The following is a 25,061-nucleotide window of genomic DNA, read 5'->3' as shown; positions in this document are numbered from 1 at the left end:
TTCTGAGATTGATACTTTTCTGAAAGAAACAAGTGGAGAAGGGAGAGAAATCAAAAAAAGAAGGTCATATGTGGAGACCCTCCACCTCCTTATTTAAAACTCATCTGTGTATCTGGGTCATTAGCACTGCAGCAGGAATGTCGCCCCAGTCAATGTACACAGTGATGGGTGTTGCAAGCTTTGTCTAGCTGGACCCATCTTCTGTGCCCGTCCACCTTGAAATAGACACTGCCTCAATAGAATCGATGAAATGAGTAGTTTATAAACTCCTAACTCCCGTTCTGCTACAGGCATGGTGTCGCTCTCTGTCTTAGGCACCTCAGGCTGCTGTAACAAACCCCATAGATGGGGTGGTTTAAACAGCAGACCCTTATTTCTCATAGTGCTAGAGGCTAGAAGTCCAAGATCAGGGTGCCAGCATGGTCAGGTTCTGCTGAAGGCTTTCTTCCTGACTTGCAGAGAGAAGGCTGCCTTCTCACTGGCCTCACATGGTGGAGAGAGTCAGCTCCAATGTCTCTGCTGCTTCTTGGAAGGGCACTAATCCTATCATGGGGGCTCCACCCTCATGACCCTAAATGCCTCCCCAAAGCCCCACCTACTGATACTATCACATTGGGGGTTAGAGCATCAACATATGGGGGTGGGGGAAGACGAACATTCAGTCCATAACACTCCATTTACATGGATACTAGAGTGCAAAAGTAATTAATAATCAAGTAGTTTACAGGGGTTATTTGAAGGATTATGGGCTGATGCTGAAAGCTGGTGAAAGGCATCATGCTGTACGCCATCTCCCACACATTATCCTATTTCATCTTCACAGCTCTGTGATGTGGGAATTTATTACACCTCTTTCAAAGATGAGGTGACAGAGGCTCAAAGTTTTGATCCCCAATGTCTCTCAGTCCCAAACTCAGAATTTTTCAACTACATCAAGGCTTGTACCTTGACCATGGAACTTGATTTTTCAGGCAGTTAGGCATAGTGGACCTTTGGCGCTAATGTTGGTTTCATTGGGTGGTTTCAGAGACTGTATGTATTTGGAAACTTTACTGACCAATCATGTATCATCTTTCATAAGAGTTACTCTCCAAAATGGGTGAGAATATGCCCAATGTCTAAAGAACACAAATGGAAAATAAAATATTCTTAGAAAAACTGGAACTTTGGTTCAGAGTGTGACTTAGTCCTCCAAATCTGTTTCCTTCCTCTCTGATATCACAACAATATTTAAGAGCTCCACTGTTGAAGACCAGGGGCTCAGTCCCTAACCTTGCTGATAAGTCCCTCAGTGTTGTCAAGTGAATGAGTTAACTTCACTAGACCCTTGTCTCCCTTCTGCAGAATGAGGGAATTGGATGAGATCAGCGGTTCACAAACTTTTTGTTCTCAGGACCCCCTTTATGCTCTTAAAATCATCAAGGACCCCAAAGAGCTTTTGTTTATGTAAGTTATAGCTATTGGTATTTACTCATATCAGAAATTAAAACAGAAATTTTTTAAAATATTGATTCATTTAAAAATAAGATTAACCTATTATATATTACATAAATAGCAAGACAAAAACATAATAGCAAAAACATTTTATGAAAAATAACTTTTTTTCAAAACAAAAAAAAAATTAGAAGAGTGGCATTGTTTTGCCTTTTTTGCAATTCCTTCAATCTGACTTAAATGAAGACAGTTGCACTCTCTTATCTGCTTCTTACATCCAGCCAGTTGTGACTGGTTGTTTGGCCAAAGTGTAGGAAAAAGATTCAGCCTCACGCAGATGTATAGTCAGAGAAAGAACCTCTTGGAATCCTGGAAAGAGTCCTGGGGACACCCCCGCATCCTCAGACCACATTTGGAGAACCACTGGTCTAGGTGATGTTTAAAACCCAACCCAGACTCTGATTCTGCTTGGCTTTCAGGAAGCTTCACTCAAGGTCCAGATCTCTGTTTCCTCATTTAATTATCTACATTTCCCACACTGGAGAATCAAAGCTCAGTAGAACATCATCTCCGTGCTTAAAAGGGCTCTCCGTCTAGTAGCAGGATACTTATGGGGCCTGCCATGTGCCATTAGCTCTACTTGATGCTTTTATATGAACCACTCGTTTACAATCATATTTTAAAACAGGTACGATGATCACTGTTTTATAAATGATGCAGCTGCCTCAGGCAGACAACAGTTCAGTGGATTATCCACAATCACATAGCAATGGAGAGGTGAACCTCACGTGTGAGCCCAGGTCTTCCCTGAAAGCTCCTGCTGTTTTCATTACATCACGTGTCTCTTCTCGTCTACAAAGTAATGGAGAAGGAAGGGTCTCAGAGGTCTCTTCCAACCTCTTACAGTTTATGATTCTGTAGTTCTGCTTTACCAGTCACATAATTTATAGCTGTGAGAACTTGTGGTTAGCACGAGGTCGATTAAGAAGGAGGGGGAGGGACTTCCCTGGTGGTCCAGTGGTTAGGACTCCGCGCTCCCACTGCAGGGGGCGCAGGTTCAATCCCTGGTCAGGGAACTAAGATCCCACAAGCCGTGAGGCGCACCCAAAAAAAAAAAAAAAAGGAGGAGAACAATATTCCAAAGACTATCCCAGTCACTTCCCCTAAAGTGAAAAGTAAATCTCTTTACTCTTATCATTTAGTCAAAAAAAATGAACGACGACTGGCATTTCGCTAGTCGGGAGGAAGTACTGAGAATGTCTGCAGTGTGCAAGGCTCTGTGGTGGCCATGGTAAGGGAACCACAGTGACAGTCACAGTTTCCGTTCTCCAGAATTCTGTCGTGTGGTTGGTGAATTGAGATGTAGACACATGTGGAGAACAGGGAGCCCTCCTACGCTGTTGGTGGGGATGTAAATCGGGGCAGCCGCCATAGAGAACAGAATAGAGGTTCCTGAAAAAACTAAAAATAGGAGGGGCGGGCTCCTGGCCCCGTGTGCTCCCCACCACCCAGCGCCCGCAACAGCTGCAGCGCGACGGCCCCGGAGCCAAGAAGGGCATTTTGGAGCCTCTGGATAGCGGGGAGGGTATGCTTGGAGACGGCAGCTTTCACATAACTCTGGAGAAGATGGGCTACGTGAAGGCCAGGCTCTGGACTCTAGAAGCCGTAGTAGAACATCCAAATGCAGTTCATCAGCTTCACGTGGAATTCTTGAGAGCGAGATCGAATGTCACGCGGACTTTCATCTTTTCTGCCAGTGAGGACAATATGGAAAGCCAGTGGGAAGCTGTAAACGCTGCTGCCTGTGACCTTACCAGAGAAGCAGCCGACAGAGGTGATGCTTTGGGCGCAGGGGGGGATCTGCCAGACATCGTTGTACAAACACCACAAGGATGAAGCTAGAATTTAAAAACTTTTTCGACTACAGCTAGAGGTTTTTGCCAGGAAAAATGTGAACTTCTGGATTGCAGAGTACTTTGAATACACTGAAGAAGCTGTGTGGGCTGTGGAAGTCTTCAAAGAATCCGGAAAACCCGTGGCAGCCACTGTGTGCATAGGCCCAGAGAGAGACACGCATGGTGTAACACCTGGAGAATGTGCTGGAAGCTGGTGAAGGCAGGGGCTTCAGTCGTTGGCGTGAACTGCCGATTTGGGCCCTGGACCAGCCTGAAGACAATGAGACTCATGAAGGAAGGCCTACAGGCTGCAGGGCTGAAAGCACACTTGATGGTGCAGTTCTTGGGGCTCCACATGCCCGGCTGCGGCAAAGGAGGGTTTGTGGATCTCCTCGAATATCCCTTCGCACTGGAGCCCAGAGTTGCAACCAGATGGGATATTCAAAAATACGCCAGAGAGGCCTACAACCTGGGGGTCAGGTACATAAGGTGGGTGCTGTCGATTTGAGCCCTACCACATCCGGGCGATTGCAGAGGAGCTGGCCCCGGAAGGAGGATTTTTGCCTCTGGCTTCTGACAAACATGGCAGCTGGGGAAGTGGTCTTAGCACACGCACCAAACCCTGGATTAGAGGCCAGGGCTAGAAGAGAGTATTGGGAGAATCTGCTGCCGACTTCGGGCAGACCTTTCTGTCCTTTAGTGCCAAAGCCAGATGCCTAAGGAGTAATGAAAGAAAACACTGAAATAGCAGAATGGAAAGAAATCCCCCTCAAGCCCCATCTGGAACCCTTCCTCGCCTCTATCCACAGCCCACCCTGATGTCTCCAGCTGCTGAACAGCTAATGCGCTGTCAGTTCAACATAGGATGCATATTGCATTCCTGCTGTGCTTAAGCTCCGAGCAGGATGCTGGGGGGAGATGCAAAGCTGATGAGAAAGTCTTCTCGTCCTCCAGGTACTTACTGTCCGGTAATGCTGCAGGACATGCTTTTGAAGAGCATCAAGAATAGTGAAATTTGTCTTTTAGAGTGAATTTGAGGTTTTAGAATAACCAGAAGTCAGTGAGGAACAAACCCAGTGATTAATTCAGGTGACTAAACTAGGTGCAGAAGGAGGATAGAGCAGCATTCTAAACTAAACTAAAAGTAATGAGTCTGTCTTTCTTAAATGATTTGTGTAATGACTCCAAAGGCAATCCCAAAGGAAAAGATGCAAAAATGTTTTAGGATTTTTTGAAATAATCATATAACCTTCCAGAGTGATTACTTTCAAAGATGATTTTACTTAAAGGTGTTAGGTCCCAGAATTTTTTAAATGTGTCTCTATAATCACAAATAGCTAGATTATAAATTACTAAGGGTAAGAACAATGTGATATGCTTCTTATATTTTTTCTTAAAGTATTTAGCATTATGCCAGGCACACTAATAGATGCTCAATGAAATACTTAATGTAGATTGTTTAAAATAAGTAAAAAGAGATAAGCAGTTTTGGAAGACCTTTTTAAAAGTTAGAGTTCAAATCTATCTTGGTCTAATATTTTCTTGACTTATGTTTGAGCTATTTGCTATGTGCCAATTTCTATTTTTCAAAACAATGTATCAATTTGTAACAATTAATAAAATTAAAAATAATTTACCTTTTAAAAAAAAACTAAAACTAGAGCTACCATATGATCCTGCATTCCCACTCCTGGGCATATGTCCAGACAAAAACATGGTCTGAAAAGATACATGCACCTGTATGTTCATAGCAGCACTATTACAATAGCCAAGGCGTGGAAACAACCTAAATGTCCATTGACAGATGAATGGATAAAGAAGATGTGGAACTCAGACATAAAAAAGAATGAAATCATGTCATTTGCAGCAACATGGATGGACCTAGAGATTATCATACTAAGTGAAGTCAGTCAGACCGAGAAAGACAAATATCATATGATGTCACTTATACATGGAATCTGAAAAAATGATACAAATGAACTTATTTACAAAACAAAAATAGACTCACAGACATAGAAAACAAACATGGTTATCAAAGGAGAAAGGGGAGGGGGATAAATTAAGAGTTTGGGATTAACAGATACACACTACTATATATAAAATAGATCAACAACAGTGTCCTACTGTATAGCACAGGGAACTATATTCAATATCTGGTAATAACCTATAGTGGAAAAGAATCTGAAAAAGAATAGATATATATGTATAACTGAATCACTTTGCTGTACACCTGAAGCTAATACAACGTTGTAAATCAGCTCTACTTCAACAAAAAGTTATTTGTTTTGGGGAAAAAAAGATGGAGACACATGAATAGCATTTTGAGAGATGAAGTGGGAATAATAAATGACAAAGGAGTTTTTCCTAAGATGGGTGCTCCAGGAGTGTAAGGATAAAATAACTCCTCAAGGAAAGCTGCTGGCAGAACCATCTAGCTTTGAAGGCTGTGCCAGCCTCTAAAGGAGGGTTAGAATCGGGCCGAACAGAGTACAGAGGTGGTGTGTGCAGTCCAGACATGAGAAACCATCCAGAGCAGGAAAGGTGATCAGTCTCTGAGTGCAGAAGTGAAGTGATGGAACCACAGGACCTGAAGCACTGTGGGCTCACCCTCCAGAGTGGAGGGGGCTCTATCTTTCTCCCTTTCCTTCTGGCGGTTTCTGCCTTCTCTCTCCTCCTTCCCCCTACGGCCATCCTTTTCCTCTCTCTCCCATCCCATGCCATCCCATCCCATCCCATGCCATCCCATGCCATCCCATCCCATCCCATCCCATGCCATCCCATCCCATGCCATCCCATCCCATCCCATGCCATCCCATCCCATCCCATGCCATCCCATCCCATCCCATGCCATCCCATCGCATCCCATCCCATCCCATGCCATCCCATCTCATCCCTCCACTTCTGCTTGGCCCTTCCCCTTCCTCTTCATTTTCTGGCTTTCTTTCCCCCCCCCACTCCCTCTTTTCTCCCATCACTGTCTCTCATGTAGACTGAGACATTATCACCAAATATCGCATTTATTGAATAAAAACATTACCTCCGAATGTCTTACACTGAAATTAAGTGCATTAAGGCTTTTCTACACTTTTCCAGGGGGAAGAAAACTGACGACACAAACTTGCTTTTTTACTTTACTGTGACCCTGGTGCTCTTCTCTTTGGGGTGGTCACCCTACATGGAAAACTTTTTCTCACAGGCTCCACCAGTTTTGCTCTTGAAATCATTGAAATTCCTGTTCCAGATGTTACTTGAAGGGATGACTTTGCTTTTCTAATTTTTATTGTATTTTCTGTTTTTCCCGACTGTTGGTCTCTGTCCTTGTGGCAGAGGACATTGACTCCAGCTGGCTGCCCACACCTGCAACTGCACCCCCAGTTCTTGGTGTTGAGCACACAGTGAGGGGGCTTTAGTGGCACCCACCTCTCTCTTAAAGGTGCCAGAGCTGGTGCCCGGCTGGGGACTGGGGTCCTGCCTGCTCCAGAGACCCCAGGGAACTAACACTCGTGAAATGTGAGCCTTAACTCTCTTTGCTTATAGGCGATGAACACAGAAACCCAAAGAATCGTTTGCTTGTCCTTAAAGAGAGACTCCATGGCCACTTCGTTCTGATTAGAGGAAGTTCAGAAGTTCACAGAATTTCTGAGTAGAAGAGAAGGTTAGAAAATGTCAGCTGTGCTCCTCAGCAGTCTTGACTAGCAGTTTTCTACAAGCAGATTAAAAAAAAGAGAACTGTTGAGGCTACCCTTTGAATAAGCATTGTGTTCATGTCATTCCGTGTGCGTGTGTAGTGTGTCCCGGTGTTGACATTTATGCTACTGTTGTGGTGGCCTGGGGATGTGATACTGAGCCCACCCCGTCATGAATGATGTAGGTGTTCACAATGTCCTGAACAACATCTGCTTTGTGACAGATGTTCGGAATCAGTAATAAGAAAGGGCACGTGGCTAATCTCTGATAAATTAATCGAGTCGAACATCATCTTTATTTTTTAATTTAGGCAGATAAATGATGCCATTTGCAGCAACATGGATGGACCTAGAGATTATCATACTAAGTGAAGTCAGCCAGACGGAGAAAGACAAATATCATATGATATCGCTTGTCTGTGGAATCTAAAAAAATGGTACAAATGAACTTATTTACGAAACAGAAAGAGACAGACATAGAAAACAAATTAATGGTTACCAAAGGGGAAAGGTGGGGAAAGGTGAGGGAAGAGGGATAAATTAGGAATTTGGGAGCAACAGTACACCCTACTATATGTAAAAAAAGATAATCAACAAGGACCTCTACTGTATATAGCACAGGGAACTCTACTCAGTATTCTGTAGTAACCTATATGGGAAAAGAATCTGAAAAAGAATAGATATATGTATATGTATAACTGAATCACTTTGCTGTACACCTGAAAATAACATTGTAAATCCACTATACTTCAATTTAAAAATAAGTTAATTAATTTATAAATAAATAAATTTAGGTAGATGGATTTATCAGCTTTTACAATGAGTCAAACAACAGAAACTACCTTCCACCCAGAATTATGGCACCTGAAAATGTTTTCTAAGTCCCCGTTTGATTAATGAAGAGGGTCTATGATAACAGTCACTGGAGGTTTAGCTGTTTTCTTCTTCCAAAGCAAGACTCTCTCAAGGTAGAAGAAGGCATCTGTGATCCAGTTGCTTCCCACCTTCCACATCTGCATCCCCATCCTAGCACACTGCTGAGGCCACCTCTGCGTGAGTGAGCCGCTCAGCTGTTGCCTTGGAAGCACAGCTGCACATCCGGGCTCCATCAGAGTGAGTGTCCTTCTTTATAACCTACGGCAGGTTCTGGTTGCTAGAAGAATGTGACTTTTGCCTCAGGAAGACAACGACTCCACAAATTGCAGTTTAATACAAAGCTTTTATCATACTAGGAAAAGGTGATTTGCTATCACCCTTTACCCAAACAATGGTCTAGCCACACTTCTAAATTCAGCCATTTACTTTGTTCACATTCTTGAAATTCAGCAGTTATCAAGTGGGAATTTGACCTTTTTATGGCCCCCTTTAACAAGGAAACTATGGTCATTTAGTTCATTAATTCATTAATAAATTCATTAATTTATTGAAATTGAGCAATGTCTTTAAGTATTGATATATACCCAAAATGCCTCTGTTTGAAGCAGTAGCTCACTGTAGGTTTTCTGTCTTCTGTTGAACCATCTGCGGTCTGCATACTGTTAAATTTACAGAAATTTGCTATTAAAGTCTACAGCCTATGAAAATAAGGCTTGATAATTTAAAAAAAAAATTTCACAAGAGAATATTGTTCTTTTGTATCCTTTCTGTGTGCAGAGAGATTCTGGTGATGACTTTTTTTTTTTTTTAATTTTTGTTGGAGTATAGTTGATTTACAATGTTGTGGTGTTAGTTTCTGCTTTACAGCAAAGTGAATCATATATCTTCACTCTTTTTTAGATTCTTTTCCCATATAGGCCATTACAGAGTATTGAGTAGAGTTCCCTGTGCTATACAGTAGGTCCTTATTAGCTATCTGTTTTATACATAGTAGTGTGTATATGTCAATCCCAATCTCCCAGTTTATCCCTCCCCTGTTTCCCCCCCTGGTAAATATGGTTAGCACGGATTAAGTCTCATAAGGTTCCAAGCATGCTGTTGGGTGTTTTAACCTGAATATAACAGTTGAGTCCAGGCTCTGAGACCAAGCTGCTTGGATTCAAATCCTAGAATACTATTTTCAGCGAGGTTTGACTTCCTAGTTTTTACTTGAAATAAGTAAGTCACTTTATCTAGTCAAGAACTAGAGCCTGTTCCTTTGTCGAGGACATATATAAGCTTCCTTACCAAAGCCAAGAATCAAAACATTTGGTTCACTAGGTCTTAAAATGTCCAGGGAATAATCAGGCCAGGCTCTGTGCCCCTGCTAGAGCGGCTGCTGTCAGTAGGCATGAAGTGCCAGTAGTATTCACCTGTTTGCCTGCACAAAAGGCTCCCACTCCTGGTACAGATAATAGACGGTGAGCCATTATTCTGGTAAATATTCTGCAGTTGGCTGGGTTCCTTACTTTATTCTAGTGTGAGGTATTTAGTCACACATCTCAGAAACAGGTGTGTCCCCCATGACACAGTAGGTAGTGTCATGAAAAGTTGCTTAGAAATCACTTTTTATCATTTATTTTTATATTTTATTGAAGTATAGTTGAGTTACAATGTTGTGTTAATTTCTGCTGTACAGCAAAGTGACTCAGTTATACATATATATATACATTCTTTTTTATATTCTTTTCCATTATGGTTTATCCCAAGAGATTGGTTGTAGTTCCCTGTGCTATTTAGTCGGACTTTTTAAAATGAATTATATCGTAACTGGCCTGTGGAAATTCACAGTGCAGTGAATACGAAGATTAAACCTTTGGTCAAGCCAAAACATTTTTGTCATGTGATTTATCACAGATACCCCCAATTTAACTTGCTCTAAAATCTGAACTTTTTACAGTGGGTTATGGCTACATGTTTCTTTCCTCTACCAAAAACATGTGTCCTGTACCCAAAAGAAACTGTGCTGACTCTATGAGTATTTAAAAAGGTAAGGTACAAAGGACTGTTTTATCAAAAACTATAGATAAAATGTATGGTAAAGATAAAAAATTTCAAGATTTCTAGGACCATCGGTGGTAAATAATGGTTGCTGTATAACCAGGCTGCTTCTGGATTTTTCAATTGTCACATATTCTTTTGGTCTGTGTAATATCCATTAAAGTCAGCAGAAATTGTGATGCTTAAGTCGATGGCAGTTCTATGAAACATATCCCTTCTGGAACATCAATTAAGGTAACAAACAAAACACTGAACTAGCTTTTAACTATTACTGGACTTGCCGATGTAAAATTAATAGAGAATACATGAATGTTATGGAGATCATTGGGATACCACTCCCTCTGGCTCATCTGTCCAGTAAAGCAAACCACAAACAACATTCTGCAGTGATTCTTAAGCAGCTGAGTTCTGCCCTGCCTGTTAATAAATGATGTAAATACTATAAAAATGAACAGACATCTCAACTGCAACTAGCAAAATGGTCCTCCTACAGATATATCTTGTTTGTCCGTTCAGGAAAAATCTAGTAAGACTATGAAAAAATAAATAAAAACCATAAACTGGCATAATTTGAATGCTCAAATTGAGGTCATTTTTATTCTAATTAAGATTTGAAAAAAAAGGACTGTTTCTGCATGCTGTTTTTAGGAAAATAACAAGCTTGAGACAGGGACCATCTGTTGCACTGACCATGTAACAAGATGTTAGATTTATTCATACATAAAAATGTAGCTTGCAGTATCATATGTAAGGTCTGGTCCTGCAGATCTGCTGTGATTATCTGTGTGCACCACACCACTCAAATTATTTAACTCTCTGTTGTAAGATTGACACTATCGCTGCACGCATTACAACATTGTATAACACACACACACACACACACACACACACACACACACACACACACACACACCCCTACACCTGGGGCAATTGATGGAAGTAATAGCATGTTAGCAAACAGTTTTATTAAGAGGCTTCTTCTTGAGATTCCAGAGATTTCAAGGAGTTCAGCCCTGAATGAGCACTGATTTTCTTTGTTTATATCTGTATTTGAAGAGCAAAGTCTGTGAAATTTGTTGAATTTACCTGTTCTCTGTAGCTATCAGGTATTTATTTAGCATTCATGTAATTTTGGACCTATGCACTGTACAAAACTCAATCATAGAAAGATATGTGCCTTAGTATACACAAGAAGGACACAGACTTTCCAGGTGATGAGAGTTGCCTGTTATTTGATTAAACAATAGGATAGCCCTTGGATTCAAGGGATAAAATGAAATATTTCAAAGGTTTATTTTTCTAGTTCCTTACTAAGTAAAGTGATGTCTTACACACCCAAAAGGTGTTTGGGTGACAAAGGTACAGTTTGGTGCAATATTGCTAAAGGAGCTTAAGTTTTTCAATGTCACTGTACCTTCTATAGGCTCCCATAGGTAGAAGGGTTGGGAACCTCTTGTGCTGTGGCATTTATGAAATCAGCCAGTGTGAAAGGATTTCATCTATTAAATGTGAGTTCTTGGAAAGAGAAAGGAGTGATAAAGGTGGTTCTATTTTCCCTTCCCCCTTTGGATACCAAAAGTACAGAAGACAGGCCTTTAAGGAGCTGTTTCTGACTGATTTTTAAAACTATGGTTTATTAAAGAATTTTCACTCTTCCTGCTTTCAAAAAGCATTTAGTACAGCTTGCAATAAAAACACTGACACAGTAAGACTAAAAATGCATCAAAACACAAAAAAAGCAAAAGGCAAGTAGTAAAAACAGAGGAGGAAGAAGATAATTTATATATTATAAAAGAAGAAGAATGAATGAAAAGCCTAAACCCAAAGAGAAGTTACATAATTAAACACAAATCTTAGTTTCTAATCTCTATCAAGTATAGCAGGTAGAATTATGGGTTGCAAAGATTCCTTTTTTATTGAGGTATAGTTGATTACAATGTTATATAAGTTTCAGGCGTACAGCACAGTGATTCACAATTTTTAAAGGTTATACTCCATTTGTAATTATTATAAAATATTGGCTATATTCCCTGTTGTACAATATATTCTTGTACCTTACCAATTTTATACATAGTAGTTTGTTCCTATTACTCCCCTACTCCTATCTTGCCCCACCCCCCTTCCCTCTCCCCACTGGTAACCGCTAGTTTGTTCTCTATATCTGTGAGTCTGTTTCTTTTTTGTTATATTCACTAGTTTGTTTTATTTTTTAGATTCCACATATAAGTGATATCATATAGTATTTTGTCTTTGTCTGATGTATTTCACAAAGCATAATACCCTCCATGTCCATCCATGTTGTTGCAAATGTCAAAACGTCATTCTTTTTTATGGCTGAGTAGTATTCCATTGTGTGTGTGTGTGTGTGTGTGTGTGTGTGTGTGTGTGTATCACATCTTCTTTATACATTCATCTGTTGATGGACACTTAGGTTGCTTCCATATCTTGACTATTGTAAATAGTGTTTCTGTGAGCATTGGGGTTCATGTATCTTTTCAAATTAGTGTTTTCATTTTCTTCAGATACATACCCTGGAGTGGAATTGCCAGATCATGTGGTAGTTCTAGTCTTATTTTTTTTGAGAAACCTCCATACTTTTTTCCACAGTGGTTGCACCAATTTACATTACCACCAACAGTGTACCAGGGTTCCCATTTCTCCACATCCTCACCAACATTTGTTACTTGTGGTCTTTTTGATGATAGCCATTCTGACAGCTGTGAGGTGATAGCTCATTGTGGTTTTAATTTGCATTTCTCTGATGATTAACAGTGTTGAGCATCTTTTCATGTACCTTATGGCCATGATGGCCTGATGGCCTCCTTTGGAAAAATGTCTATTCAGGTCTTCTGCCCATTTTTTAATTGGGTTGTTTGGTTTTTTGATATTGAGTTATATGAGCTGTTTATATATTTTGGACATAAACCCTTTATTTGTCATATAATTTGGAAATATTTTCTGTTTTTTGATTTAAAAAATTTTAATTGCAATAAAATACTCATAGCATACAATTTATCATCTTAACCATTTTTAACTGTATAGTTCAATAATGTTAAATACATTCACATTGTTATGTAAACAAGTGCCCATTCCCTCCTACTCCCAACCCCCGGTAACAACCATTCTACTTCCTGTCTTTATGAATTTGACGACTCTAGGTATCTCAGATAAATGGACTCATACAGTATTTGTCTTTCTGTGACTGCCTTATTTCACTTTGCATAACGTCATCAAGGTTCATCCATGTTGTAGCATGTGTTAGAATATCCTTCCTTTTTAAGGCTAAATAATATTCCATCGTATGTATATGCCACACTTTATCGTTCATCTGTCAATGAACGTTGGATTGCTTCCAACTTCTGGATATTTTTAATAGTGCTATGATGAACATGAGTGTATAAATAGCTCTTCAAGAGCCTGCTTTCAATTCTTGCAGAGATTCTTTAAGTTGAAGTTAGCTTGCATTTTCCTTGTAGACGACCACAGTATGAGGTGTCCCTGTAGGTGTTCAGGCTAATGCTTAGAGCTCCTGAGTCCTATGGTGCCCATAACCTGGAATGTGTTGTGGTTTGGGCTTATCAAATGTCTATTTCTATCAGAGTAGAACATGAATATGATTCCAGGAATGTACTTAGTTTGGAACAATAATTTCCTAAATCAGCTACCTCCAATATGGACCTCCAGATAACTGAATAACTAAGACTTTCAAATACATTTTTAGTAGTGTTTTGGTAAGCCAGTACTTGAAAACCAAAATGGGAGTGTCCCTTCTGACAGCCATTGGCCAATAGGTTCAGTGGACTATTCTCATAGTGTGAAATAGGGCAACACTGTTAACATATAATAATGGCAAGAGCGCATGGGTCCTGTAGATACACAAGTTGTTCAGATCATTTAGCTACTAAGTCAAAAGCAGGCAACTAGCATACAAATCATTTAAATTGTGAATGCCCTTCCCACTCTGATTTTAATGGGCCTTTTTCTAATTCTCACTCTTATTAGAATAAATTCCAACCCTGAATTCTCGCAAAAACTAGGAAAAAAAGTATTTTCTAATTCTTTGATTATTCACTTTTATTCCAGGTGAATCAGGTTTAGAGACGTTAGATTATTTTAATTTAATATTTTAAAACTATTTCCGAATGATCGTATGATTGCAGTTTAGTGTAACACGTCCTAAGAGAGGACCAGCTGAAGTTGTAGCTGTGAATAAAATTGGTTTGCTATCTTAAGAAAATGACAAAACTATTGAAATGTTTCTTTCATTCTTTTTTTGCTTTTTTTGAAGAGTGTCTTTGAAAATATTTTAGAACTGTAGTTTTCATGGATTTTAACCCAAGGTCTTTGGAATTGGAACTGGATCTCTATGACCATTTTGGTTGTTGTGTTTATTTATTTAAAAGTGGAGTTTATGCTGTTCCTGCAAATGAGATGATGTTTATAAATCGATGACATGTCCACAGAAGTAGAGACTGATGACTGTCAAGTTTTTCAGGTCTGATGTTTACTTTAATACAGGGATATTTCCTATCTCAAAAATCTCGTACGGCCTTCATATTAGCCCACTGTTAAGAGTGAATTTTGTGTTTACTTTTACTTTCTAGAAGCATTATACAAATTTCATCTCTTTCCCAAGGTAATCTGTATATTTTTACATTTTTTTACTCAAAATGAGGTAAGATTATTAAATGGATAAAAGCATGTAGAGAAGAGTATTTCTGTGAAGTAATGTTGCAGAATTAATCCCAGTACCATGCCAAAAAGATTGTCCTTATTTCAACTTCTTTGGATGTACATTCCTGTGCATTTAATCTAATTGTGCAAAAATGATGTGAAGTAAAATGTGTTTTTAAGATGGCCTATTTTCTTGAAATTTTAAGCTATATTGAGGACACAGTACTCTTCATTTAGAGAACTCAATTTCATGCAGTGGAAGCAGCAATGGAATTTGAAAAACAACATCTTACTGCATAATGGTGAGCAAAAAATAAACAAATGAGTGAATGTAATAGCAAAACATGTGAGGTTCCAAATATCTCTTTATAGCTGTAAAGAGATACTCTGGAGGAAAGAGCTATAAATGATTGCACCAGCAGCATGGAGAGAGGAAAAGGCATGAGTTTTGAAGTAAAAAACCTGGGTTTAGGTCCATGGCTACATCATATACCTAAATTATTTTCTTGTCATGAACATGAGAATGATTCTGCACAAGGCATTATGAGGACTAGCAAGAGGAAATTTAACTTTGGGCATGCTAGGCACTCCATAAGTAATAGCTCTGAAAACCATAGAGGTTATTCAGGTAATAATACCTCAAGAAAGAGTTAAAGAGATGCTGTTCCTACTGAAGTGAAAAAATAAGTGCTTTTTTTTTTTAGGTGTGTTGTTACACATTAACGTTATAATCTGTTTTCAAGTCGAACCTGAGGTCTCTCTTTAAGTAACCTTTAATCTGTGTGTGGATGTTTTGCTAACACATTTGATAACAGAAACACTTTGACACAGAGGCATTTCATTCTCATGTTCTACTCTGGGCAAGTCACGTCTGCCTTCCTGAAAATCTGCGTCCTCTCCAGTTTCTCTCCTGATTTATCTACCATCCTGCATATAGAAATAACAACAAGAACACAGTCATATTTTCCTGAAAAGTCATTTTAAGAATTTGATTAGGGACCTCCCTGGTGGCGCAGTGGTTAAGAATCCGCCTGCCAACACAGGGGACACTGGTTTGATCCCTGGTCCGGGAAGATCCCACATGCCACAGAGCAGCTAAGCTCATGTGCCAAAACTACTGAGCCTGCACTCTAGAGCCCACGAGCCACAACTACTGAGTCCGTGTGCCACAACTACTGAAGCCCGTGTGCCTAGAGGCAGTGCTCCTCAACAAACAGAAGCCACCACAATAGAAGCCCGCGCACTGCAACTAAGAGTAGCCCCCACTCGCCGCAACTAGAGAAAGCCAGCGCTCAGCAATGAAGACCCAATGCAGCTAATTAATTAATTAATTAATTAATTAATTAAAATGCATTATCTTTCCTCCAAAGGTTTCAGTGTGCCTGACAGCAATTTATTAAAACACAATCATGAGTAGGTTCTAAGAAATTATTTAAAAAACAAAACACAAACAAAAAAAAGAATTTGATTATTTCTTGGTTTGTTTTAACCAAAATGATCATTGGTCTCCAAGAAGCATTTTATTCTCCCCATGATATCAGCAACAACAACAAATGCTAACATTTGTACCGTGCTTTATAATTTAAGAACTCCCGTACAGCTGGTCCTTACATCTCTGCAAAGTAGGAATTCATGTTAATTCCCCGTTTCACACATGATAAGCCTGGATCTCAGAAGTGACACGATGCCAGGCTCCCAAAACCAGCGCACTGAGGGGCCAATGGGCTGTGCATCTCTACGCCCTGCTGTGGCAAAGCCAAGGATGCCTGTTCTGCCTCCAGCACAAGGGAGCTGAAGGGGTCAAATGCTTAGGACTGCACTTCCTAAACAGCACAGCTTCAAATGCGTGTTGTGTTATATTCCATGGGTGTCCAGATTTGCAAGCCACTTCACCAATTTTACAATCTAAATCTCTCCCTTTTTATTTTTAATTTTTATTTAAAAAAATTTTTTAACATCTTTATTGGAGTATAATTGCTTTACAATGGTGTGTTAGTTTCTGCTTTATAACAAAGTGAATCAGTTATACATATACATATGCCCCCATATCTCTTCCCTCTTGTGTCTCCCTCCCTCCCACCCTCCTATCCCACCCCTCTAGGTGGTCACAAAGCACCGAGCTGATCTCCCTGTGCTATGTGGCTGCTTCCCACTAGCTATCGGTTTTACATTTGGTAGTATGAGAAACTTTTCGAGAACTTCACAAATACCGTATCTATTTCACTAGCCATTTGATCTTACTTTCTGTAAGTTTTCAGTATTCCCTTTCTCTAATCATCATCCTCATTTGTACATCTGTGTGTCTGCAGTTCATTTTGTTGTTTTCACTTGTCCTCTTTCCTTTTGGCTTTCCTTCTCTCTCATTCATTCATGAAACACTTTTGAGCAAATATTGACACATGGCACTTGCCTAGGCACTTGCCTAGATCAGACTCTATTTGACGTTCACAAAGGTTAGTCAGACATGGATCCTGCCTTTAAGAAGCTTATAGTTAGCAATCAGAATGGTGGTAGTGAACTGAGCCTTTTTCCCCCTCTGAACACATAGAAATTTTGCATTAAAAAAAATCTTAAATATATAACCAAGTTCAAAAGGAAAGAAAAAAAAAACAGGTCTAAGAACAGGGAATTCACAGCTAGAGTGGTTTAACTTGGAGTTAAAGCTACACGTGGCCCACAGACTGTTGGATGTAGAAAGATGCCTTAGGGACGTGCGTTAGAACACAAACAGGAACAGGACGCAAGAATGTAGACTCCAGCGAGACTAGGGCATGAAATGGAGCCCCCTGAAAAAAGCCAGGCTCTGCAAGGGTTTCACTGTCTACTAACAAGGACAGTAAAACCCAACAAGCCAGCCAGCCCAGGGACATAGCAAGGAAGCTGAAAGAAATAAGAAATACAAGCCTGCACCACATCAAGTGTGGAGTCTAAAATTTAAACAACGCAGTCTCGCAAAAAGCATTTAAGCTGAGAAATTAGCATCAAAACTGGCAGAACAAGTGAAATGCTTGTACCCTGATAGTTATAAATGCTGAAACTTCCTGTAGAGTCCTTTCCACAAGACAGTGCCCCTGGGATTCACCTAGAAAACAATATATGCCAAAATAATGCATGTTAGATGGGCATATGAGCATCCCCCCCCAAAATGAATTTAAAACATTTGAAAGAAACTATAAAATAAACATGTTAAAAGTATTTAGAGATAGAATAGGTAAGGTATAATTTAGAGGAAGGGTATGTAGTAAACAAAACGTAAGAAGTCTGTCATGGAAAATAACAGAAGTGTTTGAGAAAGAACCAAATAGAGCATTTCTAGGCACCCAGGCACTAAAAACATCCAAATGAAAACACTGGAGGCATTAAACAGATAAGCCACAAAAAAGGAAAAAAAAATTATTAGAAAATAGATCTGAGAAAACTATCTAGAATGCAGTACAGACAGATAAAAAGAAAATATAAAAGGGAGGTAAATGTGGAAGACAATGAGAACGTCCAACACACTGCTAACAGGCATTCAAAAAGGAAAAATAGCAGGAATGGGGTGGGAATGATGTTTGAAGAAACAATATCTAAGGCCATTTCAGAACTTAAGAAATACCTGCATCTTCAAGTCAAATAAGGACATTGAGTCCTGAGCAAGAGAAATAAAAATCAGTCTGCACCTCCGTCCTTCATATTGAAACTGCAGACATCAAAAATAAACAGAGAAAGATTTTTTTAAGCTACCAAAGAGAAAATGCAAATTCCCTACCTGTAAAAGAATGACAATTAGACTAACAAGAAATTTCCCAAAAGCAGTAGTGAAGGCCCAAGTGTAATGAAATATTATCTTCAAAGTACTGAGGGAAATTACCTGTCACACTAGAAATCTAAAACGTGTTAAAACTATCATTCAAGAATAAAGGTGAAATAAACACATTTTCAGACATATCAAGACTGAAAGATTTGAACATTCAGCAACTGACCGCTGCTGAAAGAATTACAAATATACGTATGAGTGTGTACCCCAATAGCTTAAATCCAGACTTATCATATGTAAAACTGGGAATTAACACAAATTCCTACTTTGCAGAGATGTAGGGACCAGCTGTATGGAAGTTCTTAAATTATAAAGCACTGTACAAATGTTAGCTTTTGTTGTTGTTGCTCATATCATGGGGAGAATAAAATGCTTCTTGGAGACTGATGATCATTTGGGTTAAAACAAACCAAGAACCCAGTTGAACCCAGTAGTACGGAGTGGAGTGCAAAAAGCAATGGTGATGAGAGAAATATGTCTGTAACTCTAAACAGACATGAGGTGTGGATGTGAGAGAGAGACAGACTGACTTCAGGGGTGATCTGAAAACAAGTTGAAATTTAAATACTAAAGAGGAATAAGATGCAAGATGGGAAGCAGTAGACCAAAGATAAAGTACTCTACATCTTTTCAGTTTCTCATGGAAAAGCTATTGATTAACTTTAGATTTTTAAGTATGCAAGTTCATAACTTGATAATTATTTTTTTAATTAATTAATTAATTTATTTATTTATGGCTGTGTTGGGTCTTTCGTTTCTGTGCGAGGGCTTTCTCCAGTTGCGGCAAGCAGGGGCCACTCTTCATCGCGGTGCACGGGCCTCTCACTATCGCGGCCTCTCTTGTTGCGGAGCACAGGCTCCAGACGCGCAGGCTCAGTAATTGTGGCTCACGGGCCTAGTTGCTCCGCGGCATGTGGGATCTTCCCAGACCAGGGCTCGAACCCGTGTCCCCTGCATTGGCAGGCAGATTCTCAACCACTGCACCACCAGGGAAGCCCTTGATAATTATTTTAAGAGTAAAAATAGAATGTATATCTTCTAAGTCCCAATAGATGAGCAAAGAGGGTTGTTTTTTTTTTTTTATTTTGTAAGCTGGATCCATGTAATAAAAGGAAGGAAAGGAGGGGAGAAAGAACGGTGGAAAAAATATCCAAATATATTAGTAATCATGATAAATGAAAACAGATTAAACTGAGCTATTATAATATAAAGACTCTCAGATTCTTTTAATCCAGCTTTTTGCTGTTTAAAAGATACATGTGTGATATATAATTATGTGGGAACTTTGTAAACAAGGGATTTTTTAAAAGGGCATTCCGGGCAAATTCTAAAGAGACAGCAAAAGAAAGAGACAGGAAGGAAGAAAGGGAGGGAGGGAGGGAGGGACTAAGGAAAGATCATCAAACAAAATTTTTAAGGCAAAAAATATTATGAATAAAGATGGTTTTAGTGATAGGAGGGAAAAAAAGCTTTAAATATAATGGATAAAGATATGAAGAGACAAATCATCAAAGAAGAAACCCAAATGGTCAGAAAACATTTGAAAAATGTTTCAGCCTGCTGGTGATAATGGCAATGCAAATAAAAGCAACAGTGGGATAACCCTTTCAACCCCCGTCAGATGGCGAAAAAAACAAAAATTCAAATTGGTTAATGACAAGTATTCATGGCATGTGGAATAAAAGGACATAGCCTCTCTTACTGGTTGGAATGAAAGCAGCAGATGTGCATACATCTATGACTCAGCAGTTCTATTTTTGTCCTGTATTTTAGAGAAGTGCCCAAGGATGTCCCTTGGGCATCATCTGTAATACTCGTAAACCGGAAACAAACCCAAGTGTCCATCCGGAGTGGAATGGATTAGTAAACTGTGATGTGTTCAAACCAATGAAACTCGCTTCAGGGAAAATGTCTTTGCTTAGAGTTACCTGCGTGAAAATGGATATGTCGCAGAATCACAACGTTGAATAAAAATAAGTTGCAGAAGGATATGCATATCTAATTTCAAATTTACATAAAACCAAGCGGTACTGTGTGCTGTTTTTATGAATACATACGTGTGTATAAAGTATACACATCTGAGAGGAAATAGTAATCTCCCAAAGTGAGTGGTTCACTTCTTCAGTGAGGAAGATGAATGGGGACAGGGAGGGAGACAGAGCGGGCCTTAACTCGGCCGTGTTTATTTTATAAAGATCTGAAGCAAATATGGCAAAAATATTAGCATTTATTCTTAATTCTGCATGGTAGATCCATAGGCTCCTGCTATTTTGCTGTGTGTGTGTGTGTGTTTGTGTGTGTATGTGTGTGTGTTTTAAAAATATTTCCTTAATTAAAAATGTGACCGCCTGGGGGGGTGGGATGGGGAGGGTGGGAGGGAGGGAGATGCGGGAGGGAGGAGATATGGGAACGTGTGTATATGTGTAGCTGATTCACTTTGTTATAAAGCAGAAACTAACACACCATTGTGAAGCAATTATACTTCAATAAAGACGTTTTAAAAAAAAAAAAAATAGCTCCCGGAAAGACACATACCATGCGATATCACTTATATGTGGAATCTAAAATACAACACAAATGAACATATCTACAAAACAGAAACAGACTCACAGATGTAGAGAACAGACTTGTGGTTGCCAAGGGGGAGAGGGGTGGAGATGGATAGACTGGGAGTTTGGGGTTAGTAGATGCAAACTATTATATATAGGATGGATAAACAACAAGGTCCTACTGTATAGCACAGGGAACTATATTCAATATCCTGTGATAAACCATAATGGAAAAGAATATAAAAAAGAATTTATGTATATGTATAATTGAATCACTTTGCTGTGCATCAGAAATTAACACATCATTATAAATCAACTATACTTCAATAAAAAAATAAATTTAAAAAATGATAAAAATATCTCTTAGCCTGTTATGGGAAGGGAGAGACATATAGCAATAATACCAAGCAAAATGCTATGTGTTCCATTATGGTTTTTTTACAAATGTCTTTCAGACTTGAGATAAAAGAGATTTTTGCCATTTAAACCCAAGAGTGCCTCTGGAAGAGGTATTGCAGGGTTGCTTTGCTACAGACACCCCCCTGGTTCAGTCACTCATAGAAATAGATCAGCCATTGTGACCTCCTTTTCTGTGTCTATAGCCTTTGTCAAGTCCTTTCCCATTTCTCACTAGTAAACTCTTTTTTACTAATTTCATTCTGGTCATCATAACAGAGTACTTATCCAGGGCCTCCCAAAAGATTTATTACTTTGAGAAAAAACGTCTGAACAACTAAATGATGCCTTACTTCCTTCTCACGGAAAGAGAAAATAATGACTTCTGTCGTAAAATCATGAGGATTTTTATGGAAACACTTGGGTTTGGCGGAGAAAGTAGCTTTGGTTGGTTGTTTAAATGGACACGTGTATGTATCACACAAACTCCCATATCACTTTCTCCCTGTACTGGAGAGATTCCATTTGAGGAATCTTTTAAAATGTTGTCTGATTTCCCTTTTTAAATGTGCCGCTGCAAAGAGTTAACGGACACGTTTCACGACCTCTGTAAAGGGGTCCATGTGGATATGAGACTATTCATCGCTGTCCTGCATCCTTAGCATCTAACACAGCCCTTCCGAATAGTAAGCGCTTGGGATCTCTGGCCGAAGAGGAATAGGCGTCTCCAGGCTTCCCCCCACATCACGGCAGCTTCTCTGCTTGGTGGACAATCTCAGGATCACACACGCCCACCATCACTTGTTGTCACTCTTGCTGTACAATGAAATCATGGCATGCTTTGAGAAAGGTTGGTTTCGGTGCTTCTGACACATTCTCCCAATGGACGAGTCAACAGCCTGACAGGGTTGGTCTATAAGCAATTTACCAGTCACCATGCAAGGCAGCTGAATTGCCTTGCAAGTACACTTCTACTCCATATTGAAGCAAAAGCAAATGAGAGATCTGACTCAGATCTCTCGCCAGTCTGGGTCTGATCATGGACGTTGCATTCTCAGACATCTTTGCTTTTCCTTTGCAGAGAGAAGATGCACCAGTCTGCCATGTATGAGCTTTGCCAGGGGATGCACCAGATCAGCCTTCAGTTTGTCCGGCTGCAGCTCACCTTTGAGGAATACACCGTAATGAAAGTGTTGCTGCTGCTGAGCACAAGTAAACTGACACCCACCTGGCCCTTTTCCTACATTGTCACATCATCTCCCCTGTAGGAGAGTTGCCTATTTATAGGGTCAGGTAGTCGATATGGAAAAAAAAATAGGAGGAGGTGGGCGGAGGGCTTTGGTGTCGGATGAACTAAGTTACTTGCAGAGTATGAAGCTTTGGGTAGAGCATCTGCCTTGATTCCTTCATCCATCGGATTTGTTAAGTGTCTGTTATGTGTATGGTGGGACTGGGCAATTCAGGAACTACTGGAATGAATGAGGTACAGTCTCGACCCTCAGGGAGTTTTACCGTAAGATGAATTCCAAGGTAGTTTTAATACATTGTGGAAAGGGATTATCTACCGTGATCGAGATAAAGAGCGGGCTCTTCTCTGGGGGCTCAGAGAAGAGAAGCGCATGCTCAGTTCTGGGTATCAGGGAGGGATTTATGGTGAAGCTGCAACTCGGAGAGCTTTGCCAGGGTGAGGGGTTGAATCTGAGGCAGGAGCTGGCCTTCCTGCCGGGGAACGGCGTGAGCGAGCGTGGCAGGGTGGGAAGCAGAGCCATGCAATAGCACTTAGTTCTCGGGAATTGTTTTGCCCGTTAATGTTTTAATTTTTTTTATCTCATTTCTGTATCCACTAAATTTTTCAAGGCACATCAGGTGGTATTGGATTGGGGAGAAGTGGGGAATAAGGTTGGGATGCAGATTGGGCTGGAAGATTCCCACCTGTTGAAGACAACCGGTGTCTATTAGGCGAGCAGGGGAGTGTGGTACCGAAGGCTCTGAGCAGTAGGGTGACATGACCAAAGGGATCCTTCATGGCTTTATGAACATGTGTCTGACAATAAACCGGATGAGAGGGAATGGGACGGGGAAGGAGAGAGGCCAAGCCAGACAGAGAATTGAGCCAGACTAGAAGCCTAGAGACCTGCTGTGAGGCTGTTGAAATAACAGCCTGGAAAATAATGGTGGATGCTATGATGACAGCACCAGACGCATTCAAGACACACTGTAGAATTGACCTTGGCAGCTGACAAGAAGGGGAAATAAAAATAGTCTGGGTCGGAAGTGACCTAGGTTTTGAGTGCAGAGAAGTGACTAAGATGGCAGTGATACCATGAAGAGAAATACGTTCATGTCAGGACTTGGAGCAGATTCTGTGGAATGTAAAATGACTTCTCTTTTGGATGGGCTGATTGTCAGAGGTAGCCTCTCATAGCGAGGCTGAAAGAGGGGGAAACTGGGGGACTCGAGCTCAGAAGACAGGTTTGGGTATCAAGATATAAACTTGAAATTATCCTTGTAGAAAATGAAAGTCCAATGGCGAGTGGGGTGCCAAGGCACAGAAAGAAGAGGAAAGAGCCACTGAGCTACTGGAAAGGAGGATTGCAGCGGCTGAGGGACAGGGACAGAACTGTCAGGGAGGTAGGGGAACCGGGAAGGTGCCAAGAGTTCAAGGTTTCCCGAGCGGCATGACTAATGGCATCGCTTCCAGAGAAAGCTGAGAATGCTGACAGAAGCCTGCTGGGGTTGACCATTGGGCATCAGGCAGGTGCCAGACAGCCAGGGACTTGCAGATTGATGGGAAGCATTTTTAGGCACCTGGAACCAAGCATGAGAGGAGAGAAGTCGATGGCAGACGGTGCCAGAAGAGACGAGGGAGGGCAGGATTAGCCTTGGCAAGGATGCTGGGCACTTCTTCCCCAGACAACGGCACAGGCCTTTTCACACAGAGGGGCAGGAATTTGAGGGAGCTCCCATCAGGTGAGGGCGAGACCAGGAATGATGGCAAGAGACAGGATGGAGAGGAAATCCCAGAGCCAAGCGCTGTGGGCCACTGAGAAAACGGAGAAATGTCCTGAATGCCGAGGACGCCGGGGTGAGTGGCGAGGACTTCAAAGGAGGAGAGTTTGTTGAGCGACCACCTGGAAGCTGAAAAGAGCATCCAGGATGCACCCAGCCCTCCCCTTGGTCCAGGAATCAGCAGCTTGGGAGAAAGGGCGGTTTTCAGTAGAGTCACGTGGAAGGAAGTGGCGTCCACAGCCAAGCACTGAGGATGGGATGGATAAGAAGAGATGCTGTTTCCAGCAAGGAAGGATTGGGTCTGGGGAAGAGTGAAGCCTGAGACGGGTAGAACAGGAAGCGGGGAGGCGGTGGTAGATGTGGATGATGTGGTTGAGTCCCTGCTCCACCTACATTTAGCACCTCTCAGTTTCCAAAGAGTTTTTATCATCTAATTTAACGCTGCAGGATGGGTAGCCCCCCCCCCCCGTTCTCAAGTGGCCAAGACGGAGGCATGCAGGTGTGACTTGTGCAGCCTCCTTGGTGAGTTAGGACTCAAACCCAGGGCCTTGGCCTTCACTCCCAGCGATTCCCACTCTGCCCCAAGCAGGAAGTGGAAAGCAGGCCCTGGCAGGTGACGGCAGCAGGGAGATTGGAGGGAGAGCAGGCTGGGCTGGACTCCAGCAGAGGGACAGACCAGCAGCGTGGGAGGGAGGTGGGGTCA

The 25,061-nt window shown here is 40.8% G+C and overlaps 1 protein-coding gene and 1 pseudogene across 5 annotated transcripts in view; both read left to right on the top strand.

Moving 5' to 3' along the window:
• Positions 1-25,061, top strand: part of NR3C2 (nuclear receptor subfamily 3 group C member 2) — a 369,924-nt gene that overhangs the window by 308,969 nt on the left and 35,894 nt on the right. For all 4 annotated transcript variants that reach the window (XM_082388985.1, XM_082388986.1, XM_082388987.1 and 1 more), the window contains exon 7: positions 22,431-22,561. In XM_082388985.1, coding sequence (XP_082245111.1) covers positions 22,431-22,561 — 131 coding nt within the window. The remainder of the gene's footprint in view (positions 1-22,430; positions 22,562-25,061) is intronic.
• On the top strand, positions 2,646-10,826 carry LOC309628474 (S-methylmethionine--homocysteine S-methyltransferase BHMT2 pseudogene; annotated as a pseudogene). Its single transcript has 2 exons — positions 2,646-2,725; positions 2,906-10,826. The product of its transcript is annotated as an S-methylmethionine--homocysteine S-methyltransferase BHMT2 pseudogene (transcript).

This window comes from Balaenoptera borealis, assembly GCF_965194805.1.
Source record: "Balaenoptera borealis genome assembly, chromosome: 4".
Classification (NCBI taxonomy): Eukaryota; Metazoa; Chordata; class Mammalia; order Artiodactyla; family Balaenopteridae; genus Balaenoptera; species Balaenoptera borealis.
This window is presented reverse-complemented; position numbering and strand designations above follow the sequence as displayed.